Source organism: Chroicocephalus ridibundus, chromosome 4 (assembly GCF_963924245.1).
Source record: "Chroicocephalus ridibundus chromosome 4, bChrRid1.1, whole genome shotgun sequence".
Lineage (NCBI taxonomy): Eukaryota > Metazoa > Chordata > Aves > Charadriiformes > Laridae > Chroicocephalus > Chroicocephalus ridibundus.
The window spans coordinates 38050598-38077924 of NC_086287.1; the positions used below are offsets into that span (position 1 = coordinate 38050598).

At 39.3% G+C, this 27327-nt stretch overlaps 2 protein-coding genes across 2 annotated transcripts in view; one reads left to right on the top strand and one right to left on the bottom strand.

Annotated features, from left to right (window-relative positions):
• Positions 1–1025: 1025 nt before the first annotated feature.
• On the top strand, positions 1026–18385 carry FAM98B (family with sequence similarity 98 member B). The gene is made up of 8 exons (XM_063332980.1): positions 1026–1227; positions 2082–2230; positions 3077–3211; positions 3903–4081; positions 10077–10157; positions 10552–10668; positions 13041–13208; positions 14719–18385. Exons 1-8 carry the CDS (start codon positions 1163–1165, stop codon positions 15076–15078), a joined length of 1254 nt encoding a protein of 417 aa, XP_063189050.1. The 5' UTR covers positions 1026–1162; the 3' UTR covers positions 15079–18385.
• A 1434-nt stretch (positions 18386–19819) lies between these two features.
• RASGRP1 (RAS guanyl releasing protein 1) overlaps positions 19820–27327 on the bottom strand; it is a 43842-nt gene continuing 36334 nt past the window's right edge. Inside the window, exons 14-17 of the mRNA XM_063332659.1 lie at positions 26973–27009; positions 26217–26363; positions 24055–24428; positions 19820–22591 (exon numbers count right to left, since the gene is read on the bottom strand). Coding sequence (XP_063188729.1) covers positions 22457–22591; positions 24055–24428; positions 26217–26363; positions 26973–27009 — 693 coding nt within the window. The 3' untranslated portion in view covers positions 19820–22456. The remainder of the gene's footprint in view (positions 22592–24054; positions 24429–26216; positions 26364–26972; positions 27010–27327) is intronic.

Below are 27327 nucleotides of genomic sequence, written 5' to 3' on the forward strand. Positions count from 1 at the left end.
CCAAATCCGGAGCAGGGCAGCAGGGACAGCCATAGGGCCAGACGACAAGGGTGAGAGAGCTTGGACGCTCATCAGTAAGGGAGGACAGCAAGGGCCAGCCTATACAGAAGGTCACAGCATCACAGAATCCTGTAGGTTGGAAGGGACCTTTCAGATAACTGAGTTCAACCATTAACCTAACACTGCCAAAACCACCACTAAACCATGTTGCTAAGCACCATGTGTACCCGTCCTTTAAATACCTCCAGGGATGGCGATTCCACCACTTCCCTGGGCAGCCTGTTTCAATGCTTGATAACACTTTCTGTGAAGAAATCTTTCCTAATACTCACCCTAAACCTCCCCTGGCACAACTTGAGGCTGTTTCCTCTTGTCCTAACGCCTGTTACTTGAGAGAAGAGACCGATCCCCAGCTCGCTACAGCCTCCTTTCAGGTAGTTGTAGAGAGCGATAAGGTCTCCCCTCAGCCTCCTTTCCTCCAGGCTGAACAACCCCAGCTCCCTCAGCCACTCCTCATAAGACTTGCTCTCCAGACCCCTCACCAGCTTTGTTGCCCTTCTCTGGACCCACTCCAGCACCTCAATGTCTTTCTTGCAGCGAGGGGCCCAAAACTGGACACAGTACTCGAGGTGGGGCCTCACCAGTGCCCAGTACAGGGGGACTATCGCTTCCCTACTCCTGCTGGCCACATTGTTCCTGATGCAGGCTGAGATGCTGTTGGCCTTCTTGCCCACCTGGGCACGCTGCTGGCTCATATTCAGCTGGCTGTTGACCAACACCCCCAGGTCCTTTTCCACCAGGCAGCTCTCCAGCCACTCTGCCCCAAGCCTGTAGCGCTGCATGGGGTTGTTGTGACCCAAGTGCAGGACCTGGCACTTGGCCTTGTTGAACCTCATACCATTGGCCTCGGCCCATCGATCCAGCCTGTCCAGGTCCCTCTGTAGGGCCATCTCCAGCCGTGTGGGGCTGGGTGGCACCGGGCGGCCCCGCAGCCCCTCGGAGCAGCCGCCGGGCGAGGGGGCGGGGGCAGCCCGCTCCCCCGCGCCGTGCCCGGGCCCTGCGGCGGCGGAACGCAGCGGCGGGCGCAGGTTGCGGAGGGCCGGTTTGAGGAGGGCACAGCACGGCGCGGCGGGCGGCGGCGGCGGGGAGCCGGGTTGCCGGCATGAGGGAGCTGGCGCCCGGGCCGAAGATGGAGTGCGACATCTTGGACGCGCTGGAGGCCTTGGGGTATTCGGGGAGCAGCAGCCGCGCCCCCTTCGTGGGGCGAGGGGCCGAGGGGAGCCCGGCCGTGCGGGCAGCGGGGCTCCTTCCCCGCGGGCGGGAGGCCGGGCCGGAGGCGGGGAGCGGAGGGGAGCGGAGCGCGGCGCCAGGGGGGCGGCGGAGGGACGGGCCCCGCGTTCCGGCGGGTGCCGGGGGAGGGCGGCGGCGGCCGGGGCTGGGCCTCTTGCCTCGGCCGGGGAGCGGGGTCACGGCGGCGGCCTTGGGCATGCCCCGGTCGTAATGGGGGGAAAGGCGAAGGAAGCGCGGCTGCCTGGGCGTTTCTTGGGGTGCAGGGGGTTGAAAAGCGGTGGCGTTTGGCCGTAAGGGGGGGGCTGGCGGGGCAGCCCCAGCGCGGGGCCTCCGGGTCTGGCACCGGCTGGGCTGCCCAGAGCAGCAACGGTGTAAAATTTAGTTTAATTTTCAGTTATCCTGTCGCCAGGACTCTAGGGCAGTGAGTTGTTAATGATGGGAGGAAATTTGTTTGACTAAACCCTTGGATTAATACTTGAATTCTTGTCTGTTTGGTGTGTATTGAGACGTGAAACTCTCTATTCACACACACATGTGATATGTGAAAGTGCCCGCCCTCTATTTTCTGACAAACCGTCTTGTTTAGAAATTACCACTCATTTTTTTGGTGTGTTTAAGTCTGAATCATTCCTTGACAAAACAAAGATTAATTTCTTTCAGCATAGTTACTAACCGGCTTATAGTAATTTCTTTCGGTGTAGTTACTAACCAGCTTATGGTAAAATGATCAAAAATGTGTATATTTTATGTTAAACTTGAGTCCTGTTGCTAATGTTTATCTCTCTGTGCAGGTACACGGGTCCCCTGTTGGAGGAGGAAGCCCTGAACAAAGCGGCAGAAAATGGGTTGTCTTCACCAGAATTTTTTGAGCTTTGCGTTTGGTTAGGTTCCCAAATAAAGTCACTTTGTAATATGGAAGAAAGCATCACTTCAGCAGATGGTATATGAATGTTAATTTGTTAAAGCAATTTAGTATTTGTTCACTGGGTTTAGAATCATGTTGTTCAGCTAATCGTGAAATTACAGTGTTGAAGTTTAGAAGATGGCTGAAAGGTAGCCAAGCTGAGGCTGATATTTGCATGTATGTGGCTCTTAGATTAAGGTCTTGTCCTGTGAAGATTCTTTCAAAAGGAAAAAAAAGGTCCTTTGGGGTTATTTTTTAGCTCTACGTAAATATAAAAAGTATATTCATACATCCTTTGAGTGGTTCTTGCATGCAGTCGTATTTTAATGGCTTAAAGTCCAGTGCCTGGTATTTTCAGCTAGTTGGTCCAGTGTAGTGTTGCATTCAGCACAGCGTGTAGATACATAAGATTCCCGTTAATGCTACCTGATTCTTCCTATTGAGTGCTGGAACTTGGATGAGATTTTTGTATTGCTTATGTTTTCATAAAAAAGTAGAAAAACCAAAACCAACCATTGAAAATAATGGGCTCATGACTCCTGTAACTTGTTCATCAGAAAATTAATTACAATGATATGTTGTTTTGTGACATAAGGTGTTCGCTTCCTAGTGATGTTCATTTGCATTCAAGTCTTCAAAGACTGCTGTAGCATCACTTTCTCGTTCAGAGCATGAGTACAATATTGCTGTAGCTATTAAAGGCTTGTCTGCTTGTATGTAGTAGTACTTTAAGAAGAGGGAAAATTTTACTAGGGTGGTAGGTGGTAAATCTTTGTCTGGGCTATTGAAACCTGCAATTTAAATGTATACATTAAGAAAATTAGATTACTGTTTGATGTTTCTGTAAAAAGCCATTAGCTTTGCATTTATTTATTCCCATAGGTGATAAAGATATAGAGAGCTTCCAGCTTGAGATTAGTGGCTTTCTGAGAGAAATGGCTTGTCCATATTCATCACTTATATCTGGAGACATCAAGGACAGATTAAGAGAGAAAGAAGATTGTCTTAAACTCCTCTGTAAGTTTTAACCATTTTTCCCATTTATAATACAGTATTTTACATGAATGCTCTATCATTATTGTACCATTTACATTAAATACTTCTTTATTTAAGTGTATGTGTACAATTGTTACAATGTAGCTGAGCATGCATTGGCTCACTTGTCCAGAAGTGGAAAGTAGAAAACTACTAGAAAACTATTTTAGTAGAAACTAAAATTTCTTTGTGAAGTATGGCTCAACCTGCTGAGGCCTCCTGATCCCTCTCTTGATCCAGTTTCAGCTCAGCTGAAACTGAGACCTTGCTTCCTGTGTTTCACAGGTTTCTGGGCAACTTAAAAGAAAATGCTATGTGATTTGAAGGTGCTGAAAGCAGGATTGAGTCTAGGTTTAAGCTGGACTTGGACAAAGAAGTAGCAGCAGGAACCAGTGTGATAATATGAAACTAGCCAAGGAACTAGAGGTCTGGTGGCAGATGTGGGTTAAGCAGTTAAATACGATATGTAGACTGAAGGTGGGAAGTCAGGTGAGAGTTAGTTCAGGTAAAGAATGGGAAACTGATACTGACCTGTCCAGGACAGAACTGAGAAAGAGTCTCCCTTTTATCACGGTCTCATTGTAAATGTATATGTTGTATTTGTATATGAGAAAGTGGATGCAGAAATATTCACGTGTCTCTAAATCTGCCATTATGACACTTTTCTCTTTAGTATTTCTAAGTACAGAACTTCAGGCTTTAAAGATTTTGCACAGCAAGAAAATTAAAGGCTGTCATTTGGAAAAGCACAATGAAGTTTATCAGGAAGTGCAAGCTATTTGCGATGCTCTGGGCCTGCCAAACTCCTCGTCTTCTGATATTCCTCTCTTGTTAACCAATGCGGAACAAAAGGTATGGGCTTTTACGCGTTCTCTGTATTGTTAAACTATAAGCATTATCTCTGTAAGCATTCATCTTACAGTTAAGAGCCCAACAGTCTCATCCATAAAAGCCCTATCTGACAAGCGCAAAGAAATTTTTACTCTGAAAGCCAGCTTAGTGTTTAAGCTAAACTGTTTTAGTTATGAGATGAAGTATTTCAGCATTTCCCTGAGGATGCGATGTACCTGATGAGGCATACTCTGCCAGGCAAAGTTACGGTGTGAGTAGAAGAAAGTTTTTCGGTTACCCATTCAAATGGCTTGCATTCTGCAGCAAGCAGAAGACTTTGGATAATAACTGATTGTGCATTTGTGTACCTGTAGTCGTTTCTGGAATGTATTTAAATTTAATAGCCAAAACTCAAATTTTTGCTTTTTAGTTTGTGAATTTCTTAATTGCAAGTATTGATTTGTTAGTGCCATTTCCTTAGTTGCAGAAGAGGATGAAAATGCCTGAATTACCAATAGCCAGTGAATAATCCAACTTTAACCTTATTCAACAGGATAGTTCTTTCAGTTGCGTCCCATCATCAGTTTCTAACTTGTTTCACTGATGTGACCCTTAATCTGACTTCCTCACTGCAGAATGTAAATAGGCTCTTGGGGTGGAATTTTATTGTCTCTGTTAGGCAGCTAAAAGTTTTGATCTTTATTTCTCCCTAGTATTTGGGGAGAGAGTGGGAGACCGATTCCCTTTAAGAATTATAGGAGATACGTGGGATGAATCTTCCTCTCCTGCTGAGTCTTTGAATTTAATAATTTTACATGATTATGCTTTTTTTTTTTTTTTTTTTCCTTCCTCCTCCTCCTCTTCTCATCGGCTGGTGGGCAGCTGAACATTCAGAGGTTTTGGGTGGAGGGCCTGTTACTTGCGTGGTTTTCTTACATCTGTACGTGACAAGAAAAAACCTTTAATAGATTCATTTATAAAAAGCAGCATCCGGGAAAATGACTACTTCCGCACTATTAACTATGCTTGATCTATTTAGTTTTAATAAAATCCTTATATCCAGTCTTTCCATTAAGTAGTCTTGAAAGGATGAAGAAACAATTCTAGTACTGTTTATTGAGGATTAAAATGTCAGAACTCCAGCTTGTAACTAATTGATTGAAACGTGCTGTTGATCTCCCTCTGTGGGTGTTAGCTGTGTTTCCATCCACGGGGGTTTGTAGGTTGCAGCCATGGGCAGTGGCCTTCCTTGCTCACTTCGCTTCTAGGGTACAGATTTAGTTTCATCCCACGTTAAAGGGGTAGGACTCTACTGGTGCAATTGTAGGACAGCAAGACCAGGCCTGGTGTGCCAGTTCCAGAAAGTTTTCTTTGAATTATTAGACTCCTGGTATCTGCCATCTTTTGCAAAGTCTGAGATTTCCTTTCAGATAGGATCTCAGGCTTGAATTGTTGTGTAGGGTGTTACTGTTACAGTTTATGTAAACTGTTACACTTTCATAAGAACTAAAATGAGCAAAATCTTTAAAGCGTGTTATCTTTTTTTTTTTTTTTTTTTTTGATAATACTGCCTAGGCTTTTTTGCAATGGTTTTCAGAACTGTCAGTTCCACAGTGGTTATACCACTTGTACTCACTCCAGAGCGTAGAAAGGTGGCAAAATTAGTTTGCTCATCTTCTGAGACTCCAAACTAATAGTGTAATTTGTGCTCTGCGTGTTTCATCCCTTACAAACACAGGAATTTTTTCCTACCTCTAAGGAGATTTTGTAGAATTTCTATTATATGTTCTGTTGTCCTTCATCCCTTTAATATAGGACAGGTTCAGAGTTATTTTGAGACAGTACAGAGTTAGACACCTATATTTGTAGATGTAGCTGTGTTAGAACAGTGATGCCACCAATTGGAATTAATTGGTTTTGTAAAAACTTTTTTCAGAGTGCCATTTGTTACGTTTTTTTTTATATTCTCACAGAATTGATTTGAATTGATCAATTTCTTTTTCCGAATATTTTGTTGCTTCTGATTTAATTAGGTTCTGTGTAAAATTGCACTGTTGGTTTTTAGCATTATACTGTATCATTTGCAATAGAAACTTACATACTAATCTAGTATTTTTCCTGAATTTACAAATTTATCTGCAGCGTTCCAACATGTCTACTCTTTGTCTCTGTCTAGCATCTTCAGCATTGTCAGTAGCTGTGGGAATAGTTCTGAGAATAGTTTGGCTGTGCAGCAGCAGTCTACCAAAGCGACAGATCACACATTGTATTTTGGTATGGAACGTTAGAACATTGATTGTTTTTAATAATTTGTCAGTTTATTTGAAAGACTAGTATAAAATCAGGATTGCTTTCTTCATTTAGATTACGAGTTTTACAATAGCTCAAACTTTGAATACGCAATCACAGGAAGTACCTTTTAAATTTACATCTCCTGTAATAAACTGAGGTAGTAGTTGCCAACATACATAAGAAAACATGAGAGATGAATTGACAGTGTTATAGCCTCCTACCACTAAATATATTTTATTTTATTTTATAGCACTGAAAAACTAATAGTAATTTTTTAATTGTTTTTTTTAAGATACTGTTCCCTTGTAAAGTATATTTACAAAGAGTAACTCAGGGAGGCATTCTGAAATTTACCAAAACCCCCATAAATTCTAAATAAACATTGATCAAAGATTCAGAAAAGTTTATGCCAGTGTTCTACTTTGTAACTCATGCTCACGTCTGGCTTTTTTCCAGTGAAGATAGTGTGAATTTCACACCAATAACAAAGTGAAATTCTAATACCATTTATTTGAAAGACTTCTTAATACAATATTATTCAAAAAATTTATAATTTTTTTGCCTACATTATTTGTTTTCTAATATGTGAAAAGTAGTCCCCTAAGAGTAGAGAATGAAAAGAAACTGTAAAGGGTTACCGAAGAAATTAAAACTAAGCTAAAATAACATTAAAGTGAAATATGAGAAGAATATCTTTAAAAATATTTGGGAATACTTCCTAGAATTTATTCATATTTAAGTTAGTGTGTTACTCTTAAGTGTTAGTTTTTAATAATTTTGCAGGCATAATGGTGCCTGTACATTAAATATCAATGTAGTTGCAGGGAACACGACCAAAAAAAGATTCAAAATCTTAGAAACCCTGGAAGTGCTTGCATGTACGATGTTTATCTGTGCAAATGGTGTTAAACATAAAAATTACTGCTATATTTTGACAAAGGGTAAAGATAATTAATAAATATATGGAATGTGCTAGTGAAGTGTGGGCTAAAATTTTTTTAAAGGAGTATAGACTTACAAAACAGATGAGAAATGTCATGTTCAGTACATGAAGATCTGCTTTATTTGGTAACAATGGAATAACTGTCTATTTTTAAATGGCAGATTTTGAAGTCAATGTTTTTGTCGCAAATCCAATAACTGATTTTGTTTTGAACTATTTTTAGAGTGTGTGAACTTCCAAAGCAATCCCATGAATATTTAACGTTATCAAGGTCATTGATTACACAGTATGTCAAATAGTCAAATACATTTGTCTCCATCTAGCTTTTAGTTAATTGGTGTGCTTTTTACAGCTGAGTGTATGAGAACTTTAGGATGATTTTGCTGTTAACAATTTGTTTTACATCTCTATGAGTATGTTTTCACTGCTCTTTTATCTGGGCACTGCTTTTGGTATTGTTCCCACTTACACATAGAGACTTCTTTCTGGGTTGTGGTGATGTTTTTTTTTTAAACTCCTGCTAATCCTTCTTAATCTAGGCAACTGTTGTGTTTAGGAATGGGGGTTATAGAGTGGATTCTCACATCAGCTACATTCCTGTCCTCTCACAGAGAGGTGTACGTCAAAGCTGTTGTGCTCATAGCGCTGTCGTTAGTCAGGAGTGGACGATGTATTCTGCAACTGTAAGACAGCTCAGTTTATTTCAGCAGTGTGGGTGCAGGTTATGCCCTCAGAGTCCCGCTGATGGGTGTCAGGGAGTATAGTGGAGATTCAGTAATCGGGCGTGACTTTACAATGTGTCACAAACATGAATGTAGACCAGTTCACCAGTGAAAAGATTCCTCCTTAAATGTTATTTGATTAATAAACCTGTCACTGGATAAAATTAAGCAGGTATTCTCTTTAACTTGGAATGAAAAGGTTGCAGAAATTTGGAGGCAGTTTCATTTAGTTGCCCTTGTTTCTTCTAGTTCTGGTTTTCACTGATCCTCTTCCTTGACTGTTCTCTCTAAACTTCCTTTCATTCTTCAGTTTATGGAAATCAGGAGTACACAGTGCTGGGTTAGGTCTTTTAATTGCGATCAGCTTGTCATTGCTTTTGTATGTGGAGCCCAGTGTTGTATTTACCTCTTAGCTGCCCTTGCAGCTGCAAACTTACAATAGTTCTAATCTCTAGATAGCATTCAGCATCACTGGTTTCCAGATTTTCTTTCACTCTGTAGCTATAAATTACATTGAGGAATTGTTTTGTTTTTGTCGTGCTGTTTTTTTACAGCAGACAATCTCATTTTGATAGACTCTCTTCTTTCAGCTCATTAGAACCTTTGAGGTTGTATTTCCAACCTTAATGGTATATGGGTAGACACCTGTTGCCTAATACAATCTTTAATTCATCTGCTCTTTATTCCTTCTTCTATAATAATTACTGATTTCTTCATCCCTTGCTGTCATGCTGATTTTATTATATTGTTGATTGTTAAGTTTAGTTCTTGATTCTTCAGACATTTGTTTAAATTCAAGCATAGTTTGTACTTAGGTAACTTTGAATTTTGAAGTAGATGTTGAGAGGCATCCTATACATGCTTCACTAAAACCAAAACAAGTTGGCTACATTTGGAAGACAGACAAATCAGACAACCCTGGAGGGCTTTTTGTAAAGGAAAGAAAGGTTGCAAAGAAGCAAGAATTAGTAGAGAAACAGGAGTTTAGGAAGTCCAGGGTGGAACTGGACTTCACCCCTTATTATAACCTCTTTTTTGATATGGATGGAGTATTATAGCAGGGAATATTACAGTAATTAGATGGCCACTTTTCAGATACTACTAGGCTGTCTTTTCTGCTGAGTCAAAACACTTTTCCCATAATTTGCTCACTGCACAATAATTTTTACTTCAGACTTTTTCTGGGGGTATTGTGTTTTTAACTTGCCACAGTGCTTCCCAAAGGTGATGTAAAAAGAATAAAATATACACCTTGGTTTTCACACAGAATTTGAGATCAGACTCTGACAAGATGGACTAAGATAATGCTGGAAGAGTGAGCTTTGAACCATACCTTTATGATAAATTTAATGTAAATGCCTGCGTGTCTACATGAAGTCTTATGATCCTTGCAAATGTGTCTAATGGCTGTCCTCAGCTACAGGTTTTACTGTAGATCATGCACTACCTTAATCCTTCCTTGCGACATGTAAAAGAAAATTAACTATAGTTTTAGTCTTGTTTGACTTGGTTCCCCGTAATTATTTACAAAAGCAAATGAAGGTGTAGTTCTTCTCCCCATCAGACTTTGTACAAAACTTGCAGGAACAATAACATGCATGCAGTCTGCTCCAGCTGAAAAGTCAGTTGGCCGGAAAGTTATGTACGAGCGTTGTGGGCGTTGATGATAATGGTTTTAAAAGAGCTGTGCCAAAGGAAGTTCCTTCAAGAAGAGGAGGTAGAGGTTTCTTGTAATGAGTTTTCTTGTAATTGCTTACTACTAAGTAAAATGAGTAATTTAAGTAGTCTACTGCCTATATGCACTTGACAAATTTGCCATATAGATATTGTTCTATTATAATTGGGAGGAAAAGTGGTGTGCCATAAAATATTTGTAATGGATGGAGTTCTTTTTGTAATGGATGATAAGCTAGAAGATGCGTGTTTGGTTTTATGAGTCTGCTACAACAAGTGCGTTATGTTTGATCCTACGAGTAGCAAATTGTGATTGCAGCAAATTGTGCTGAAATAAATGTAAATATCATTTGTGTTCTGAGAAGAAGTATGTGTTTTGTTTCAGATAAAGGACGTTCTCTCAAAAGTTCAAAATAACCATGTGGGGAAATCGCTGCTAACAAAACCTCTGAATTCTGACCAAGTGGTAAAAAAAAGTCTCTCCATTTCTTTTCTGTATTTAACAGGATGGTCAAAATTAATGCATACGGCTTCATCTAACTTTGTCCATTTTACAGTCACTGTTCTATTGCTAAATATTAATGCTAAAATTCAATTGTTAAATATTAACAATACTGATCAGTTACTTCCAGAATTAATGTTATAAAACAGACTTTGTGTTGATTCATGCGCTTACTAACTTTCAAAATATTTTGTATATACATACTATTGTAACACTACACAGATGTACCCCTAATTTGTTGTAGTTTGTAGTGGTCACCTGGGGATAGACATCTTAGTTGCTGAATGGGGTTAACTGTGAATTGACTTCTGCAAGTTAATAGATTTGAATGTTTGGATTTTTGGTTGTAACACTGCAGGAAAGATTGGAAAAAATCAATGATGCTCTTCGCAGTGAGTATGAATGTCGCCGTCGTATGTTAATGAAGAGGCTAGATGTGACAGTACAGTCGTTTGGCTGGTCTGATAGAGCAAAGGTAAGCTTGCTGTATTTTTTGCTTCCTGTAGGTGGGAGTCTGCTACAGTTCCCCAGGTCTTCCTACTGAATGTACATAACACGTAGATACACTTCTCTTACTGTTGTGTTCTTTTCAACCAGTTTCTCATCTCGGATTGTAACATCCAATTCCTAGATATTGAGGAAGGGGAAGGATTTGACCAGAAGGCACAGTTCATCCTTTGTGACTGTTTATAGCTTCACAAATATAAATTCTAGCATCCTCTGATGGGGTTTCTCACTTTAATAAGTTTACATCTCCCCTTTTTTCTTTCCTGTATCCACCCCCCTCCAATCAAGCAAACTAGGAGGGGACCTCAGCGTTTCTCATGCAGATGAAAGAGGAAGACAAGTGCTGGGCCTTAACATAGGTAGATTGGGTGCAAAGAGTGAATGTCCATAAAGACAGTCAGATCACAGTGACTGCGACCTATCTTGGATTCAAAGCTACTGAGTAAACAGATGATCAGTTGAACAGGTTATTTGAATAGCAGCTGGTACAAGAAAAGCACACGATTACTTGTAATCTTTCAGGTGGCTATAAATTCCAAACCACTCCTCTGGATTTTCTCTCCTGGTATAATTTTAATTGTGATCATTTTATTTGTGCTATTTCCTAGCACTGTGTATATTAAAAAATAATCATGATTTAACCAGTCTGATATTTCTGAAATACAAATACGTATTGTTTCTGTCCAAGAGAGTAGGGTTATCTCCCATACACACAAAACATTTGTAATTTGGTAAGTGTACATGCGGGAAGCTGGAGGCAGATATTATTGTTGTTGAGCAGCAAGATCACCTTCCCTTTCAAAGGTTTGTGTAAAAAGCTTGTGATGGATAAGTCTTAAAACTTTGAAAGCTTACTGAAAGTGTGGATTGTTACAAGTCTTTCTGGTGTCACAATTTGTGACATACGCAGACAGAATCAGTTTCATGAAGCTTGCTAAGTATCACTGGAAGGCATGAGTCTAGATGCTGCTGTGCTCCTTTGGAGCGGCTCGCTATTTAATTTCTGCAGGGGTTGTGAATGCTTTTATGCTGCCAGAAATGAAAAGGAGGGTATTTAGCTCACAGAAGCCAGGAGATCTCCCTACATGTATAACTTCCTTATAGCTATATATACAACTGTATATTTTCAAATTTAAAGTATACTTCTAAAATGTAGTTGATGTCAACTGATGACTTACTTAAAGAGATTAAATTTTAAGTCACCTGATATTATTCCATTCAAACAACATGGAAAAAAATTAATACATTTTCAGAATAGAACAATAGTTTTAAAATTTTTTTAATGATGATAAAGTAGTAAGATGATTCATTTTCATGTCTTTTAAAGACTGTTGATGTGAAATAGTATGCAGTTACAGAAATAACTAGGCTACGTAGCAATTCAAAATTATTTATGATTTTGAATCTTTTTCCTTATTTCTCTTGTAGAAATATTTGTTTATAACTTCTCCAAGAAGGTTTTGGGGATTGAAAATGTTTTGGCATTGATCTAATTCAGATTTATTTTTATTTTTTAAGCCAAGAGGCAAATTGTTGTCCATTTTTAATTTATTTGTTAGCTTGCCTCTTTTTCCCACCATTAAATAGGTATTGATACCTTTCTCTGCTTTTGATGGTGTGGCATTTTTTGTGAGGGATTTTTTTTTTTTTCTAACTTGTTCAGTCATCGACTAATTGCCTAGCAAAACAGTCATGTAAAACAACGGCACCTGTTGTCTGGTCCATCCAAGATTGAATTTTTTTTTTTTTTTTCCTGCTCTGAAGATCATTCTAAATTTTCCCAGGAAGTGCATTTATTTTTCTTTTTTGTTAAACAAATGAAACATCAAAGTGTGTTTGGAAAAAAATCTTATTTTCTCCCCTTCTCAGTCTCACTTTTTCGTGGCTTGCACAAGTGTTTTGCGGCATTGGTACGCTTTAAATTTTTTTCCACAATTTGGCCTTACTTTGAAGCTGCTCTGTTTTCATCACGTATAGCCATATTTAACAGATCACTTCTATGTAAAGCTCTTGAGAGTGGACTCTTAAATTTTAGTCTTCAGATATGTTGGAAAACATCAAAGGATCTGTTTGGTGCCAGTGGATAGGAGAGTTTCTTTTGTACTGGTGCTATGCTTCAGCATCAATTAAACTTAATCAGTAGCATTTTTTGTACAATGGCTCCATCAGTATGAATAGAATTCGTAACAACTGGCACTATGTTTTCTAAGATAACCTAGATTTTCAGACATTACACACTGCATTCAAATTGAAACTTACTGAGGCCGATACATGGTTTACGGTAAGTGTGTTTCTGTTTTATGCCTAGCAAGTAAGTTGTGTTTGATTTTTATCGTTTAGGTAAAAACAGATGACATAGCACGAATCTATCAGCCCAAGCGCTATGCATTATCTCCGAAGTCAACTATTACCTTAGCTCACCTTCTTGCTGCTCGAGAAGATTTATCGAAGATCATAAGAACAAGTAGTGGATCAACACGAGAAAATACAGTCTGTGCAATCAACAAGGTATACTTTTTCTTTCTGGGTTGTGGTAAAGACGTGGGAGTTTACAGACCTGTCAAAAGTAATTCTGGAATTGTACTCCTTGCTTAATACTTTCATTTCTTTTTGCAAGATACTTGGTGCTTTAAGAAGGAAGGTTTGCAGCATTCTGGTAAACATTGCAATGACTTCTTTTTTATCTTATTAGACAGTCAGTGATGCAACAGGATGAAGCAGTAGTCTAGATGAGAAGGAACAGTGGTGGTGGGTGTATGTGTACGTGCGCGTGCCTGTGTGTTTAAGTGACATCTTGAGTTCAGTGGAACCGCACACCTCGAGTTAAGAGTACGTGCAAGTCTTTCTGGTATCAGTTCCTGGGCTACCTGTTGCCAGGATTATGTTGTTCAGTTCATAAACCAGCGTCTTTAGTTTATCAGTGTATTATAAATCACAAAAGTTTCTGTGGAAGTGTCCTTTTGCTGCAAAGTAAAATCACTTGGTTTGGCTACACTAATAAATCAACATTGTACTGCTTTCTTGTGTATGATAAAAGCTGAAGCTTATGAGCAATGACATTAGTTTCACCATTCAAATGGTGACTAAGCCTGTTTTTATTAATCCTTTATTTACAGATTTTTCTACAGTTTTGTGCTTCATTTAGATACCTTTTAATACATTTTGATCGTGAAGATTCTGAAATTTCTTAGTTATTGTAGAATGTCAGAGAAAGTTTTGGTTTTTTCTTGAGAGGACGTTAATTGGAGTGTTGGGGACTGACCAGAGTATGTTAACATTCATCACACAGAGAGTTTAGGAAATATGAAAACAAGAAGACGACGACCTACTTGAATACCTCTTTGGTATTCAACTTAATGTTTTGTGTAACTTTGTCCAGTACAGTCTCTCTCTTTCTACACTGGGTAATACCTACCAAAGTCAAGATCCCTTTTTTTTTTTTTTTCTTTAAAGTGTTACTGCAGAGTTGTGTATTTTGTCCATTCCATTGACTGGACATTACCGAGTGTCAGTAGTTTCTAATCTAAGGCAAACTGGCGTTCTTTCGGAGTTGCACATCAGTTTGCCAGTTTATGGGTTTTGCCGGATGATTGGGTTGGAAGTTGAACTTTGAAATTTAAATAGAAGAGCCGCATCATAAGGAGTCTTTTCTATATGAATATGTATTTATATATTCATGTATATTATATATGAAATACGCATATTGCTTATTGTGATACGAATACTTCACATGCGTGTAGTTTTCTTCATAAGGATTTCACAAAAATAATATATAAGCTAGCTAGCTGCAGTTATTTCAGTTTTACAGGGGGAAAATGGGACCAGTTTTGGAGTTCTGTTGTGTTGTGGCAAGTAACTAGGACAGGAAATAGGAATTCTGCTGTCAAGCTCCAGACTGAGGGAACAATATTGCCTGTGAAGAGCAGACAGCATGCCTTCGTCCATAGAAGAACCCTGCGTCCCTTCAAGTTATTATTACTATTTTAAAAAACTAACAATGACCTATTTTTCCATATAGGTTCTGATGGGGAGAGTACCTGACCGTGGAGGCAGACCAACAGAGATAGAACCACCTCCTCCCGAAATGCCTCCTTGGCAAAAAAGACAAGAAGGTGGTGGAAGAGGTGGCTGGGGAGGTGGTGGTGGTGGTGGTGGAAGGGGCAACTGGGGGGGTGGAGGGGGTAGAGGAGGAGGAGGAGGTGGTGGTTTTGGAGGTGGGGGTTTCAGAGGTGGTGGAAGAGGTGGAGGTGGCTTCCAGGGTGGAGGTGGCTTCCAGGGTGGAGGTGGCTTCCAGGGTGGCAGGGGAGGTTATGGTGGCAGGGGAGGTTATGGTGATCCATATGGTGGAAGAGGAGGGGGAGGATACCGAAGATACTAAAATACTGTAAATATTAACAGAGTAACTGGCAAAATATAGTGGTGGTGTTTACTGGTATCAGGAATTTATCTATGTTAAATTGGGTTTAGGTTAGACTTAAGTATGATCATATGAATCATTGCATTAGACCAACTGATGTTGTCATTGAATTCCTTTAGTTAACTGAACAAAACTTTTATACTAAAATGTGATGACTGAAGTCCTTGTTTTTCGTACTGCTCATATGGTGTTCTTTAATATGTCACTTTATTTAAAATAAGCCTCAGAAAACTGAATAAAACCCTTTCTAAACAAACAACAAATATTATTTAATGTTCAGGCCTCTCTAATTATTGCTTGTTGCATGTCCACTCTCCTGCTCCAAAATGCTGTGTAGAAAAAACGAAATAGGCCTGAGAACCATATGGAAGCACTTTTAAAAGACTCTAGAATGCTGCTTTCAGGCTTTTTCTCTTCATCTGGTTTTCATGTGGGACGTGTAAACGAATTTTAATGTCAAATGTGAAGATCCTTAAGGCTTTGGTCAAAATTATTCAATTAAGTTTCTTACTCTTCCAGAACTTCACATAAAAGTAACATTCTGAATTAATATTTTACAGAAACTAATAAAATCAGGTTGGTTTGTATGTTCATAAGTATACCAGAGACTATTTTATGGTCAGAGTGTGTACCGTAAACTCAGAGTCATGGTGAGTTTTGATAGTATCTATTTTCATTTTACCTGTTCTCCCTTTTATTGGTGTTTCATAGAAATATTTTAAGATCAGATTGGGCAGGAAACTTCTGCAGCCATCATGTCTGGAAAGAGCTCGTTTATATATTCCTTCTGAATGAGCCTTGAGACATATAGGTTGAATAAGCTGATCTTCTCGAGAAAGAACATACTGTTTCTGGTTTGTTTGGTTTTTTTCTCCCCCACCTGCTCTCTGTTTGGGAATCACCAACTGCCCAGCTCATAAGACACCTCACACAGCAGTTGTCCTTCCTCAGTTACTTCTCTCTCTCTTACTCTGCCAACCAATTGGTCTGATAACTTAAAAGAAACTCTGTCTTGATATGGTATGTTGGTGCCTTCTTCACAGACAGCGTTACTCTAGAAGGACTTAGCTTTCCTACAATTGTTGCTGTAAATACACGTAGACAAGAATTAAATGGGGTTGTTCAGCCTGGAGAAGAGAAGGCTCTGAGGAGACCTTATAGCAGCCTTCCAGTACCTAAAGGGGGCCTACAGGAAGGATGGGCAGGGACTGTTTATCAGGGATTGTAATGACAGGACACGGGGTAACGGCCTCAAACTGAAAGAGGGGAGATTTAAATTGGGTATCAGGACGAAATTCTTTACTGTGGGGGTGGTGAGGCACTGGAACAGGTTGCCCAGGGAGGTTGTGGATGCCCCATCCCTGGAAGTGTTCAAGGCCAGGCTGGATGGGGCTTTGAGCAGCCTGGTCTAGTGGGAGGTGTCCCTGCCCAGGGCAGGGGGGTTGGAACTAGATGATCTTTAAGGTCCCTTCCAACCCAAACCATTCTGTGATTCTGTGTAATTCTGTAAATTTAGGGCTGTCAGTTAAAGAAGACAGTTTCTGTCGTCCAGCATGTTTTAGATCTCCTCCCCTGCTGTGAGGCCACTCGTGAGTACAGAGGTGGAACAGATGATGCCCAAATATATACTCAATACAGTATTTATCAGGGTCAGGTTACTACAGATTCGGGAAGGCATCTGATAAACCTGGGGGTGTCTGTTGATTGCATAGCACAGAAACCATGCAGCACTTTGAGTATGTAGCCGTAGGCTTAACTGCAGGTTGAACTGTAGGATTTGATTTTGTTTTTATGTTCCACAGTTACGAGTTCTTTTCTGCACAAATTTCCTATTGGTGTCCGTATTTGGTATGCTTTAAAGATGTTATTTTATCTTCAGGAACACATGCAGTGTGTCCTGTTTAATAGGCAGCTTTATGCGTGAATGTAAAGCTCTGTTCAAAATCAAATGATTATGTCATTCAGAAGCCTGTGTCAGATTTTATTAATTAGCAATCACCAACCTTTTCATTTGAAATTTTAATCCAGATAAACTTTGGAAGTTTCTCTCCAGTAATTTCCTCTCTGATCATCCTCTGCTTGCGAATGCTACTTGTGTTGTGACAGATATGGCCTTACCTATACTTCAGGGTCCCAGCAGCTGCCTAATAAAAAAGGGCAGGAGTTTTCCTTGCTTGGATGTGAACTCTTGAACTAATGGTTTAACTTCACCCAACCGTTAGCAATATAGTTCTTCTGCCAACTATTTTCTCCAGTCCTTTCTGGCCTAAGCTGTTGTCAGCCTCTGCAGTCATTATGGAGAGACCCTCATGGAGCGTAGTACTGGTGTTCTTGCTTTTGAGCTTGGTTTTCACCTCATGCTCTGGAATAGCTCATAAAATTGATGACGTACCAAATGAGACTGCTGGCCTTGGAGGTGAAGCGTCAGTCAACAAAGGAATAGAGAGAACACTTTTTAGCAACCAAAGCCTTAATAGAAAATTCTGTTTGCTCATCCCAATGTTATTTTTTGCTACAAGTAATTTCTGAACAGCAGTCAAGCAGTTAGTTAGCTTCACCAAGGAGATATGCTAGGAAAATCAAATGGCTTTAGCTACGCATAAAGATTTCATCGGTCTTAAGACGCGAAGTTGCACTGATTTAGTTGAACTGTTGTAACTGTGGCTGTGCCTTGGTGCTTTTACACTCATCAGGGCAGGAGAGCTCGGAATGAAGTAAACCATCAAGTGAACCAGCTACATGGCCACATACAATAGCTAAATTATTTCACTATCATATTTCAATTATCTTCATGTAGATCATGTAACAGATGATGAAAATTTAAATAAGTTGGAGATTTTGGTTTTTAATCTGGCTGTTTCAGTTTTTCTTAAATAATTCCAAAATGTGAAGCCAGTAGTTGAAAACTAAAGCAAGCACCACCACATTTCGTAGAGGTATCTTTTAGTCCTCTGTTATCAGAATGTATGCTTTTAATTTATCAAAAGATGCAATAATACCATGAAAATAATTGAGTTAAACTTCTCAAATTTTGTATGTTTGTCTTGGAAAAAGAAGTATTTTCAAAGACTCTGTTTTAAGTAAGTAGAAGATTTTTCATATATGTATTTGTGAGCATTTTTGTGTTTATTCACACTTGGTGAATATCTACCTGAATATTGTTTTGTTGGATCAAGAATTGAAAAATAGGTTGGGATTTTCTCAGGATGTGAGAGAGACACTTTTGTTAACAGCTGTAAACACTAAGGAATAAAATACTGTATTTGAAGTTACTTGCATCACTTGTGTAGTGTGATTGTAAGGAAGAATTCCTGCTGGTGACTTACAGTAGTGATGAAACTTACTTTTTATGGTAATGAAAAATAAGCGATATATTTTGACCAAAATGGAGAAGACTGTAGATAACAATATAGGAAAATGTCAACAGATGGTGCATGTCACAAATATATCCCTATAACATTGTCTGGGATTACTAAGGAATCTCAGTTAAAATTTACCATAGAAAAAAAAAATTACATAGGTCTATATGATCATTACTTTTGTCTTTATGTAAACTAAGGAAATATCCTCTAATTGCTTCTGAAATTTTCTTTTTTTAATTTCTATAATTATGAAGTAAAACACCTCTTGTTTTGTATGTGCAAGACTGTAGAGCAGCTCTGCCCATATAAAGAGGAATGGTGTTTGCAGTAGTTAGTCTGCGCTCCTTGTCTTCTTCCCTCGCCTCCCTCAGATGACTGAAGATAGCTGAATGACTGTTCATTACCCCATGTAAAAACATATTTCAGAGAAGGTATTTTGAGGTTTACTACGAGATCAAGAATAGCAAGTCTTTAGGGTGCTACAGTGGTGCCTGTGTAATAGCCAGCGTGTGCAGACGCTACAGTTTAAATGTAGCTGTCATCCTGTGAAATCTTGTCAGTTAGCGTTCTTAACAAAAGCAAGAGATTGTGCTAATGAAGAATCGCGCTTTGTAATGCTTGGAGTAGTGAGTAGCAAAACAGTGTCTGTACTGCGTCAACCATTAAAATACTGCAAGAATAATCTGCGAATACCTAGCTTCCTAAATTTTCTCAGGCACCATTGCAAGGCTCACAGGACTAGTCCCCCATAGACTGGGGACTCGGGTACCAGGTTAATCCTGCAGAAGTGTCTCACGTGACAGAGTCAAGGAAGATGAATATAGTTTCTTCAGATTTCCTTCAGATAACAAACTCGGAGGCATGAAGTGCGATTTTAATATCTTTTTCTATTATAAATATTAAACCAAAAATCTTACAATTTATATAAAATCTTTACAATCTGTACACTTGTTCAATCTTTGCAAACAGCATTAAAACCAAAAATTTTCACGTTGCCACAGAGATCAGTTACAACAAAATAACAGATTGCTACTGTAACAAAAAGGTATTTCCAGAAACACGTATAAGCTACTTTAAAGGCAATTGTGTTTAATCTGAATATGAACAGTAGCCGTGCCCTGTTAATTGTTATGTTACTCAGTCTATTTACTTTTATCTTTAAAGGATCAGAATTCACACTTTAAAAATAAACAGTAGTTGGGGGGGGCAAATTATTTTTTTCTTCCTTTCTGTATGTACACAAAAGACAGCTGAGCCTGAAGAAGGATTAAAGGTGAGTGCTCTTCATTTAAATTAGCCATGAGAAAATAAATTTCAATATCGGTGTTCGTTAACATGACTTTTTTTTTAACAGCACTTAGTACTTTAATTGTATCTGTTTTCCCTAGCATAAAGCAGCTTGAAGATTAAGAGAGATGCGACTGGTCTTTGTTCAGTAGCTTGGTCAGTTTCAGCACTATCCCAGGAGCGTCAGTTTCTGCTATTAGTATTTCATGCAGGAAAAAGGACATAAGGAACTACCACCACAACAAACCAACCAACCAACCCCAGCTGTAAGGGCCTTTGGGCAAACAAAAGAGAACCTGAAGGTACTTGGAGAGCTCTGAGATTCTCCAGGTATCAACTGACTTCTTTGAAGCAGGAAGTTTTCAGCATATATGAAGCGCCACACGCTGTGGCGTGTGTAAGATGTTCCTGCAAACAGGTCCCTTTTAAATCGTTCCGATCGTTTGTAGGAACAAGATGACAACACAGAGAAACATTAAGTTAGCATTTAGGACTGTACAAATCTATGGTCATAACTCAATTTTCAGTACTAAGTACTCAAAGTTAGTACTCAATAACTTAGTAACACAGCAGCCTTTGGGCCAGCTGCTGACATTAGGGAATTTTTCTTTTTAAATAAGAATTTGTTCATGATCTCCACACCCCAGAGTAGACTAAGTATATGTATACACACAAATTCTATTAGAATCCTGAGTTTAGACCAGAAGCGAGCCGAGTTATCATAGCTGCACTACAAGATTTACCAGGCTTAGCTGCTCTTTGGAGCTATTTTTGAAATACGTGAAAATATATTTGACATTTATCTTGTTTATTTTAATTGTTGCAGAAACAGACTTTTATTTGCTAAATGCCTGTTAGAAATAGGCCTTGCTCTAGTTCCCTGAATAGAGGACAAAATCAAGCAGCTTACAGGTAATGGGCAAAGAAGTTCGCAGACATGACCTGAAAGCCATTTTGATTGATCAAAGTGCAATTCCATGTTAATTGTTAATAATTCAGGTTTAGTGTATGAGGAAAAAAAGCTGCACAATCTTCACAGCTGCTGGTTTTTGTCTTATGCATTTCAGTTCTTTACATACCATATGTATTTACAGTAAGGTAACAGAAAATCTACTACTACTATTTCCCTCCATTTGTTTTTACTTAGACACGGAGATGCAAGCACAATCCAAGTTCAAAACCAAGAATTTAGAATCACTAAATTGGCAAATAGTTTCAAATAGACTTTTTTTATAAATAAAGCATTCATATACTTGGTAATGTCTGTAAATTGTGAATGGAACATACATTTATACCACTTTGAACACAAAGCACGCATGCTGTTGTAATAGGTTGATTAAATTTCAGTCTGTAATAGACTTCATAAACTAACTTACAAGTTTTGAGGAGCACGAGTGGACTTTGTAAATAAATATTTCAAGAAGTCTTAAGTTTCTGATGTTTAAATGTGTGACAGCAAATCCCTGTTTGATAAACGCAAGCAAGTTTTATACAACTGTAAGTGGATTTGCTTGGTATGCAAATGCGATTTTAAAATTGCCTAGTCTGACAAGTAGATTTATCAGTAACTTAAAAGACTGTTTTGTTGTCTCTTAACAATATGTACACCTTGTAGATTTAAGAAATCTAAGTTACCTCCCTAGCACCTTTTACTGTACAAAATTTACACCTCATAAGAGCACGCTCGTCTCGACTCTTTACCTAAAGTGCATGTGAAATCTAGGAGAGAAAATGGTTAGAACCAGCAGATGGTGGGAGCTCTGGAATAGAGTAACTGTTGCACTGGGGTTACTGTACAGTTTCCCTCATAAGATGGCCCTCAAGGTCCTGCTCGACAATGGCGTCCACTTTGACATGAGAGAAGAAGAATCAACCTTGTCCCATATCTACCGTATGCGGACAGCCAGCTATCCCATAAGCCAAATAAGTAGGGCCGAGTGTTACAAGCTGTAGCATGGAACACAAAAATGGAAGCAGTGTTCAGTGGAAACTCTCTTTAGTCTCATCTATTTTACCTTAACAAAGGTAAACGTTTGAGCAGCAGGACTTCTAAAGCTCTGAAAGAGGGTTCAAAAAATTGTCAGTTTATCTTAACAAAGTCTAAGAATCAAATATCATTAGCTTAACTACTAATTTTAATATTCTTGTTAAACTTTGGAAGTAAAGATGACAGTTCACTTCATGATTTTAGTTTGTTTCAGCCACAACGAGAAGGAACTTTCTCTTAATGGAGTATTTCTGCAGTTTTACTTAAATACTCAGCTTTATCGAACGTTTTTTTCTACAAACCTGAACTTGGGCCAAATCTGAGGTGACACAGTCTCACAAATAGCTACTTGGTCATAACACTTGTAGAGTAAGGTGTGCTGCCGGCAGCCAAGTCCCTGGGGAATCCACGTGGTCTTCATCATGAACAGAAATTTCAGCAACAGTGTCACTCCTTTTAAAAGCAACCCCAGAAGATACTATATTCATTGCACAGGTAATGCTAAATTACCGTAACAAGTCAAGGGAATGGATGTATGCATTCGGGAGTGCGTGTTTAATATGGAAATGTGTTGAGTATTTCTGTTTAACTATTTCTGTTTAACATCCTTCAGAGTCTGTCTCCAGTCAGTTGGTAAAGCAGCTTTATCGCAACCCCTCCTTCAGTCTTACATTCTTCCACAGGAGCCTTCCTCTCTCGCCTGCTAGGAGCAGTCTCTGTGTTGTAGGTTGTCGACTACGTGGTTTCTTGTCTGGATTGTGAGAGATTCAATTGTTTTATGTGCCTGTTCCAGTTGGATCTTTAAACCTTCATTGTCTGCCTTTAGAATATTTCTTTCCTAAACCAAAAAAAAAAAAAAAAACACAAACCACCAGAGAATGGTATTTTATTTTGAATTTGTTTCAGGACTGTCCGGTTGCATGTTTATGTTGACCGGCATAAAAGTAAGTTGGTGTAACTCTTGTCAATGGAACAGAACCAGTAACTTATTTGAATGTTTCCATAGTCACTGGTGTATCCTTTGTGTATTCTCGCAAAACTTACCAGCAGCTGGTATCTGACAGTCAGGTTCACAACCTGCATTTATCCACCCTCCACTGCTCCTCTCACAACAGCAGTAACACAGGGGAAACAAGAATACACACTTTACTGCTCTACTAATGCGGAAATTAATGTACAATAATCTAATACGTTAATTTATAACATCAGCTGTTGTTCAGTAACTGAGGTCAGGATCTGCTGAGGAGGCAAAGACAAGTATAAATTGGAGGATTCACACGAATGGGATATTTTAAAGAACCAGTTCTTACAAGTACATCCACACTTCACGTGCTTGTCTATGTTGAATGTACTGTTGACTGAAAGAGAAGTGGTCTGTACTGGAAGACTCTTCCTAATTGCCTTCATCTCTGTCTTAATAAACCAATCATCTTTCATAAAAGATGAGCTTGTTTTATAAACAGCAAAGCATACTTTGAAAGTTATATTGATCCTTCAAAGATCAGTCTGTGCTCCTGTTGTTGGATTGTTTCCATGTTAGTCCATTTCAGAATACTGATAGTAATAAGTATAAAAATAAGTCCGCCTTTGTTCCTCATAATCATATCTGGATCCATCCATCAGTTGTGTTGTTGATACTGTGATAGTCTTTTAACATGTCTGGAAGGTGTTGTTTCTACAAACCTGAATTTGGGACAAATCTGAGGTGACAGTCTTATGAATAGCTACTTTGTCAGAACACTTGGGACTGATACAGGTGAAATCTAGCAAGAGGCATCACGTCTGTTCACACAGCAAAATTTCTTGGTGACTTACAGGTACCAAAAAAAAGCAGGGATTCACTGTCAGTTGAACAAAAGCAGAGCTCCTCACCCTCCCTGCCCCGTATATTCTGTCACTTAGGGGAGCAGAGGCCACCAAAAGCAGGAAGAAATTCAGGACTATGTTACTTGTCTTATGGAGTAACATCCTGTCTTAAGCGACTGCATTATGTTCGCATTCTTGCCTCTCACTTTTAAGACTGACAGGGATCAGTGTAATCATAACAAGGGCTTCAAAATTTATTCCCTAAGTACTAGTACTAAAAAATTTATTCCCTGTACTAGTACTAAAATTTATGCTTGAAGTGAAGCATTGCTGGCGTTGAAGTGGCTAAGCATTTACGATGCCACTCGTGGATTGTTCTGGCAATTAATGACACTGGAGTAAGGTGACACCTTCCCACCCAGCCATTCCCCCACACCCTCCAACCACTTTACGGTACTCTTGTGTAGAACAGAACTTATTTCATCGCATATGTACCTGCTCAAGCTCCTGGTATGAGGGTTTACGGCTGTGATGCTCCTCCTTCATTTTCTGGCTGGAGTCCTTGTTTTCCCATTTAACATACGCCTTTTTGCGACCTAGAATTGGGCTTGGACATGGGGATGGTGGAGCTGCCTGGAGATAAGGATTTTCTGGCATCCTGTGTTCTTTCTTCTCTGTCTGCCTACGAGATACATCACCAGCCAGGAGTACAGAATCAGTCTGTATACCTTTATGAACTACAGCTGGTTTCAGTCTCACTGAGATTTTCTGAGCTGAGGAACCCATGAGCATAATGGTTCGGTCCTTGCTGTCTTCATTGTGCTCCACTACTTCTCCATTGGGAAATGTGAACGGCCCTTCTTCTTGTCCTGTAGAATATATATGATAAATTGAGTCAAGATCTTATCCCAGGAAAGGAGAAACACGAGGCACAGTAATTAAACATGATTTTCATAAATAAAACAACATTTATTAGTTTTACATTTATTGCTCTCTAAATTAGGTGTCATTGCAAGTTTCTCAATGTTCTGTCTCTTGGAACAACTCTTTGCCATGCCTCAGTAACATAAATATGGATCAGGAAGAGGAAAACAGGTGTACCATCAAGGTCAGCTAGAGAAAAACCTCTCCATGGCTAAGAGGTTTTATATAGACCGTGGACCTTGGTGGTTGGACTGGAAGATTAAACCTGGGTGTTAGTTCAATGTTGTGACAACTTGCAGCTGTAAGATACAACTTATCTCATCCGCTTTACAAAGGTGAAATAATTACATTTTTAATTTTATGCTGCTTTTGTACGGGTCATCCTAAAACACTTCTACTTTTGCAGTTAAAAGTAAAAACTGACGGAGGGGAAGAAAAAACCCCACAGTGTTAGAAGCAGTGGGCAAAAGATGTGATTAAAGGATTTAAAAAAGACCTGTTTCAGATAAACTAATTTCTGTTGTTGGGAAGAAAACAAAATGAGCCTGGATGTTCAAACACACGAGGGGAAAGAACAAAGTCCGTCCAGTAGCTGCTGCAGGCTCTGGAGAATTAAATGAAGATACGAACAGATGCGGCTTACACCTTCAACCTAGACTTGAATTCTCATTCTTTGACATGACGTAGCATTGAGAGGTACCACGTTCTGGTGCACGGGGTGATGATGGGGCAACAGACTACAGTTCAGCCTCTCTAAGCGCATGACATCCCGCGAGGTGGTTGTTACCAGTGCTGCAGCCATTGCAGGTGCAACCACAGAGACCCACATGCTCAGTTATCAGGAGAAATTGGCTGCACTGTGCTCCACGTAAGTGCTAATAGGAAGCTTAAGATCAAATCCGTCAGTATGAATCTTAAATACAATGCAAAAGATTGATATCAAAGTAGCGAGAAGCAGATTTGAAGAACATCAGATACAGGCAAAGAGCAGGACAGAAATTCAAAGAAAGTGAGTAAGGAGAGACTTGAGCAGCGAAATCAAAAGAAAAACAAAGCAAAAGCAGTCTGAGGTCTTATTCAAGGACAATGCTTCCTCCTTTGGAGGCCTACGTGGTAATACACAATATGAAAAGTTTATACGGCTTGTTTCCTATAAGGAAAAAAGAACAGAGATGTGCAGATTTTTCATTTCTGATTAAATGAAAGATGGAGGTACATAGAGGAGTTTTAAGATTCAGCTACTGAAGTGGAAAAAATAAACACAATCATTTCTTGGTTTTTTCCTGATTAACTCCACATTGAAATCTAAGAATCGTAACAGTGCAGTAGTCGCTTAATGTGACAACAGTGATAAACATCAGAATGTGCCAAGACCTGCTTGTCACAAGGTGAGAGAGTTAAGGGAACCTGTCAGCTGTTCAGTTCATGGCACCTAGTTCTCATGAGAGTCTGGCAGAAGATTTACTCAGTTTTTGTGGAATTTGAGCACCACACATTGTGTAGTGTGACAAGAGATACCCCAGAAGGGGAGTCCTTAGTTATTCAGACTAGCACTGGAACGGTGTTACTTGGTACAGGCTCACTTACGCCTGGTTCTAGTTTATATTTTGATGAAACACTGCAGTTAACTAACGAAACCTAAAATGCTGCTGAACAACTTAGCTTTAAAAGAAAAAGGAGCGAAGGAAAGATTATCTAGATCTTTTGATCTTTTTAATGTGATCTTTTCTCACCATGGAATTGCTCTTTGACTCCTACTGGGCAGAGGCTTGAAGCAAGAGCAGACGTTGGGCTGCTGTCTGCCACTGAAGTTTTGGGTCTTCTCTTGCACTCTATCACTACCAGGTCTTTGCATTGCTTGTGACAGTTCATTCCGCAGTCTGTAAACAAAACAAAGTTTACACGATTCAGTGGCTCCATTGTAGCATCTAAGATCAGCTCTCACACCATGCTGCCTCCCCAGGAAGGAAGAGAGCTTCTTTGGTGTTCTCTACATGGATTACCTGTAACAACATACATCTGGTAAACACACCAGCAACATCCCTTTGCTATATACACCTAAAACTCCTTTTTATTGTGAAAATACAAAATAGCAACGTTCAGTCGCAACAGTGTTTTGACTGTAAGAGCTGCAGAGAAAGCAGATACCTGCATGAGGAAGAAAACTCTGCAAAATACATGTTGTGAATGTGCTGCACAGTTTCCAGAGCATTGGTGTTTGCGCCCATTGGAATAGAAGGGTCTTTTCCCAGACCTTCTGAATTCAGTGATGTTTTGCAAAGGGTTAGAGCTATCAGTTATGAGTTCCTTCATCTTTGCATTTCTTCTGGACCATCTGTCTGTCACACTATTGTTGAATCAGACTTCTCCTCCCTGAGAGGTCAGATTAAATAGGTCCATAGACATAGCAATGGATCTCAGGATGACCAGGTTTTTTTTCATTCACCATCAATTATAGATTAAAATTAACCAAGTATAAAGTACCTTACCTTTGCACCTGTATCCTTGTTTAATGACTCCCCATAGCTGAAATTCAAACAAAGACTATGTATTAATATATTTCTCTGCACATTTGAAACCTCCAGATATAAAAATCCACTAAAAGCTCCACTCATTTCTAAGATCTGAGCTCCTGCAGAATATCTTGGTTTTCTACCCTTTTAAAGGTAAGATCAAAATATGAACTATTTACCTCTTTAGCATAAGATAAACAGAATGTTTTATGTGCATTCCTTAATCACAAAGAAAATACCTTGAGCTAGTCTCTTGCGAATACATCAGCAGATCTGACAGCCCCCAGAGGAATTGAGGAGCTGGAGAATTCTGTCTGAGCACCCTTGTTTG

Excerpts from the sequence above, each read along its gene's own strand:
- FAM98B (XM_063332980.1), top strand. The coding sequence starts at position 1,163 with ATGAGGGAGCTGGCGCCCGGGCCGAAGATGGAGTGCGACATCTTGGAC. Across the intron at positions 3,212-3,902 it reads AGATTGTCTTAAACTCCTCT|TATTTCTAAGTACAGAACTT; the intron begins GTAAGTTTTAAC and ends TTTTCTCTTTAG. Across the intron at positions 10,158-10,551 it reads CTCTGAATTCTGACCAAGTG|GAAAGATTGGAAAAAATCAA; the intron begins GTAAAAAAAAGT and ends GTAACACTGCAG.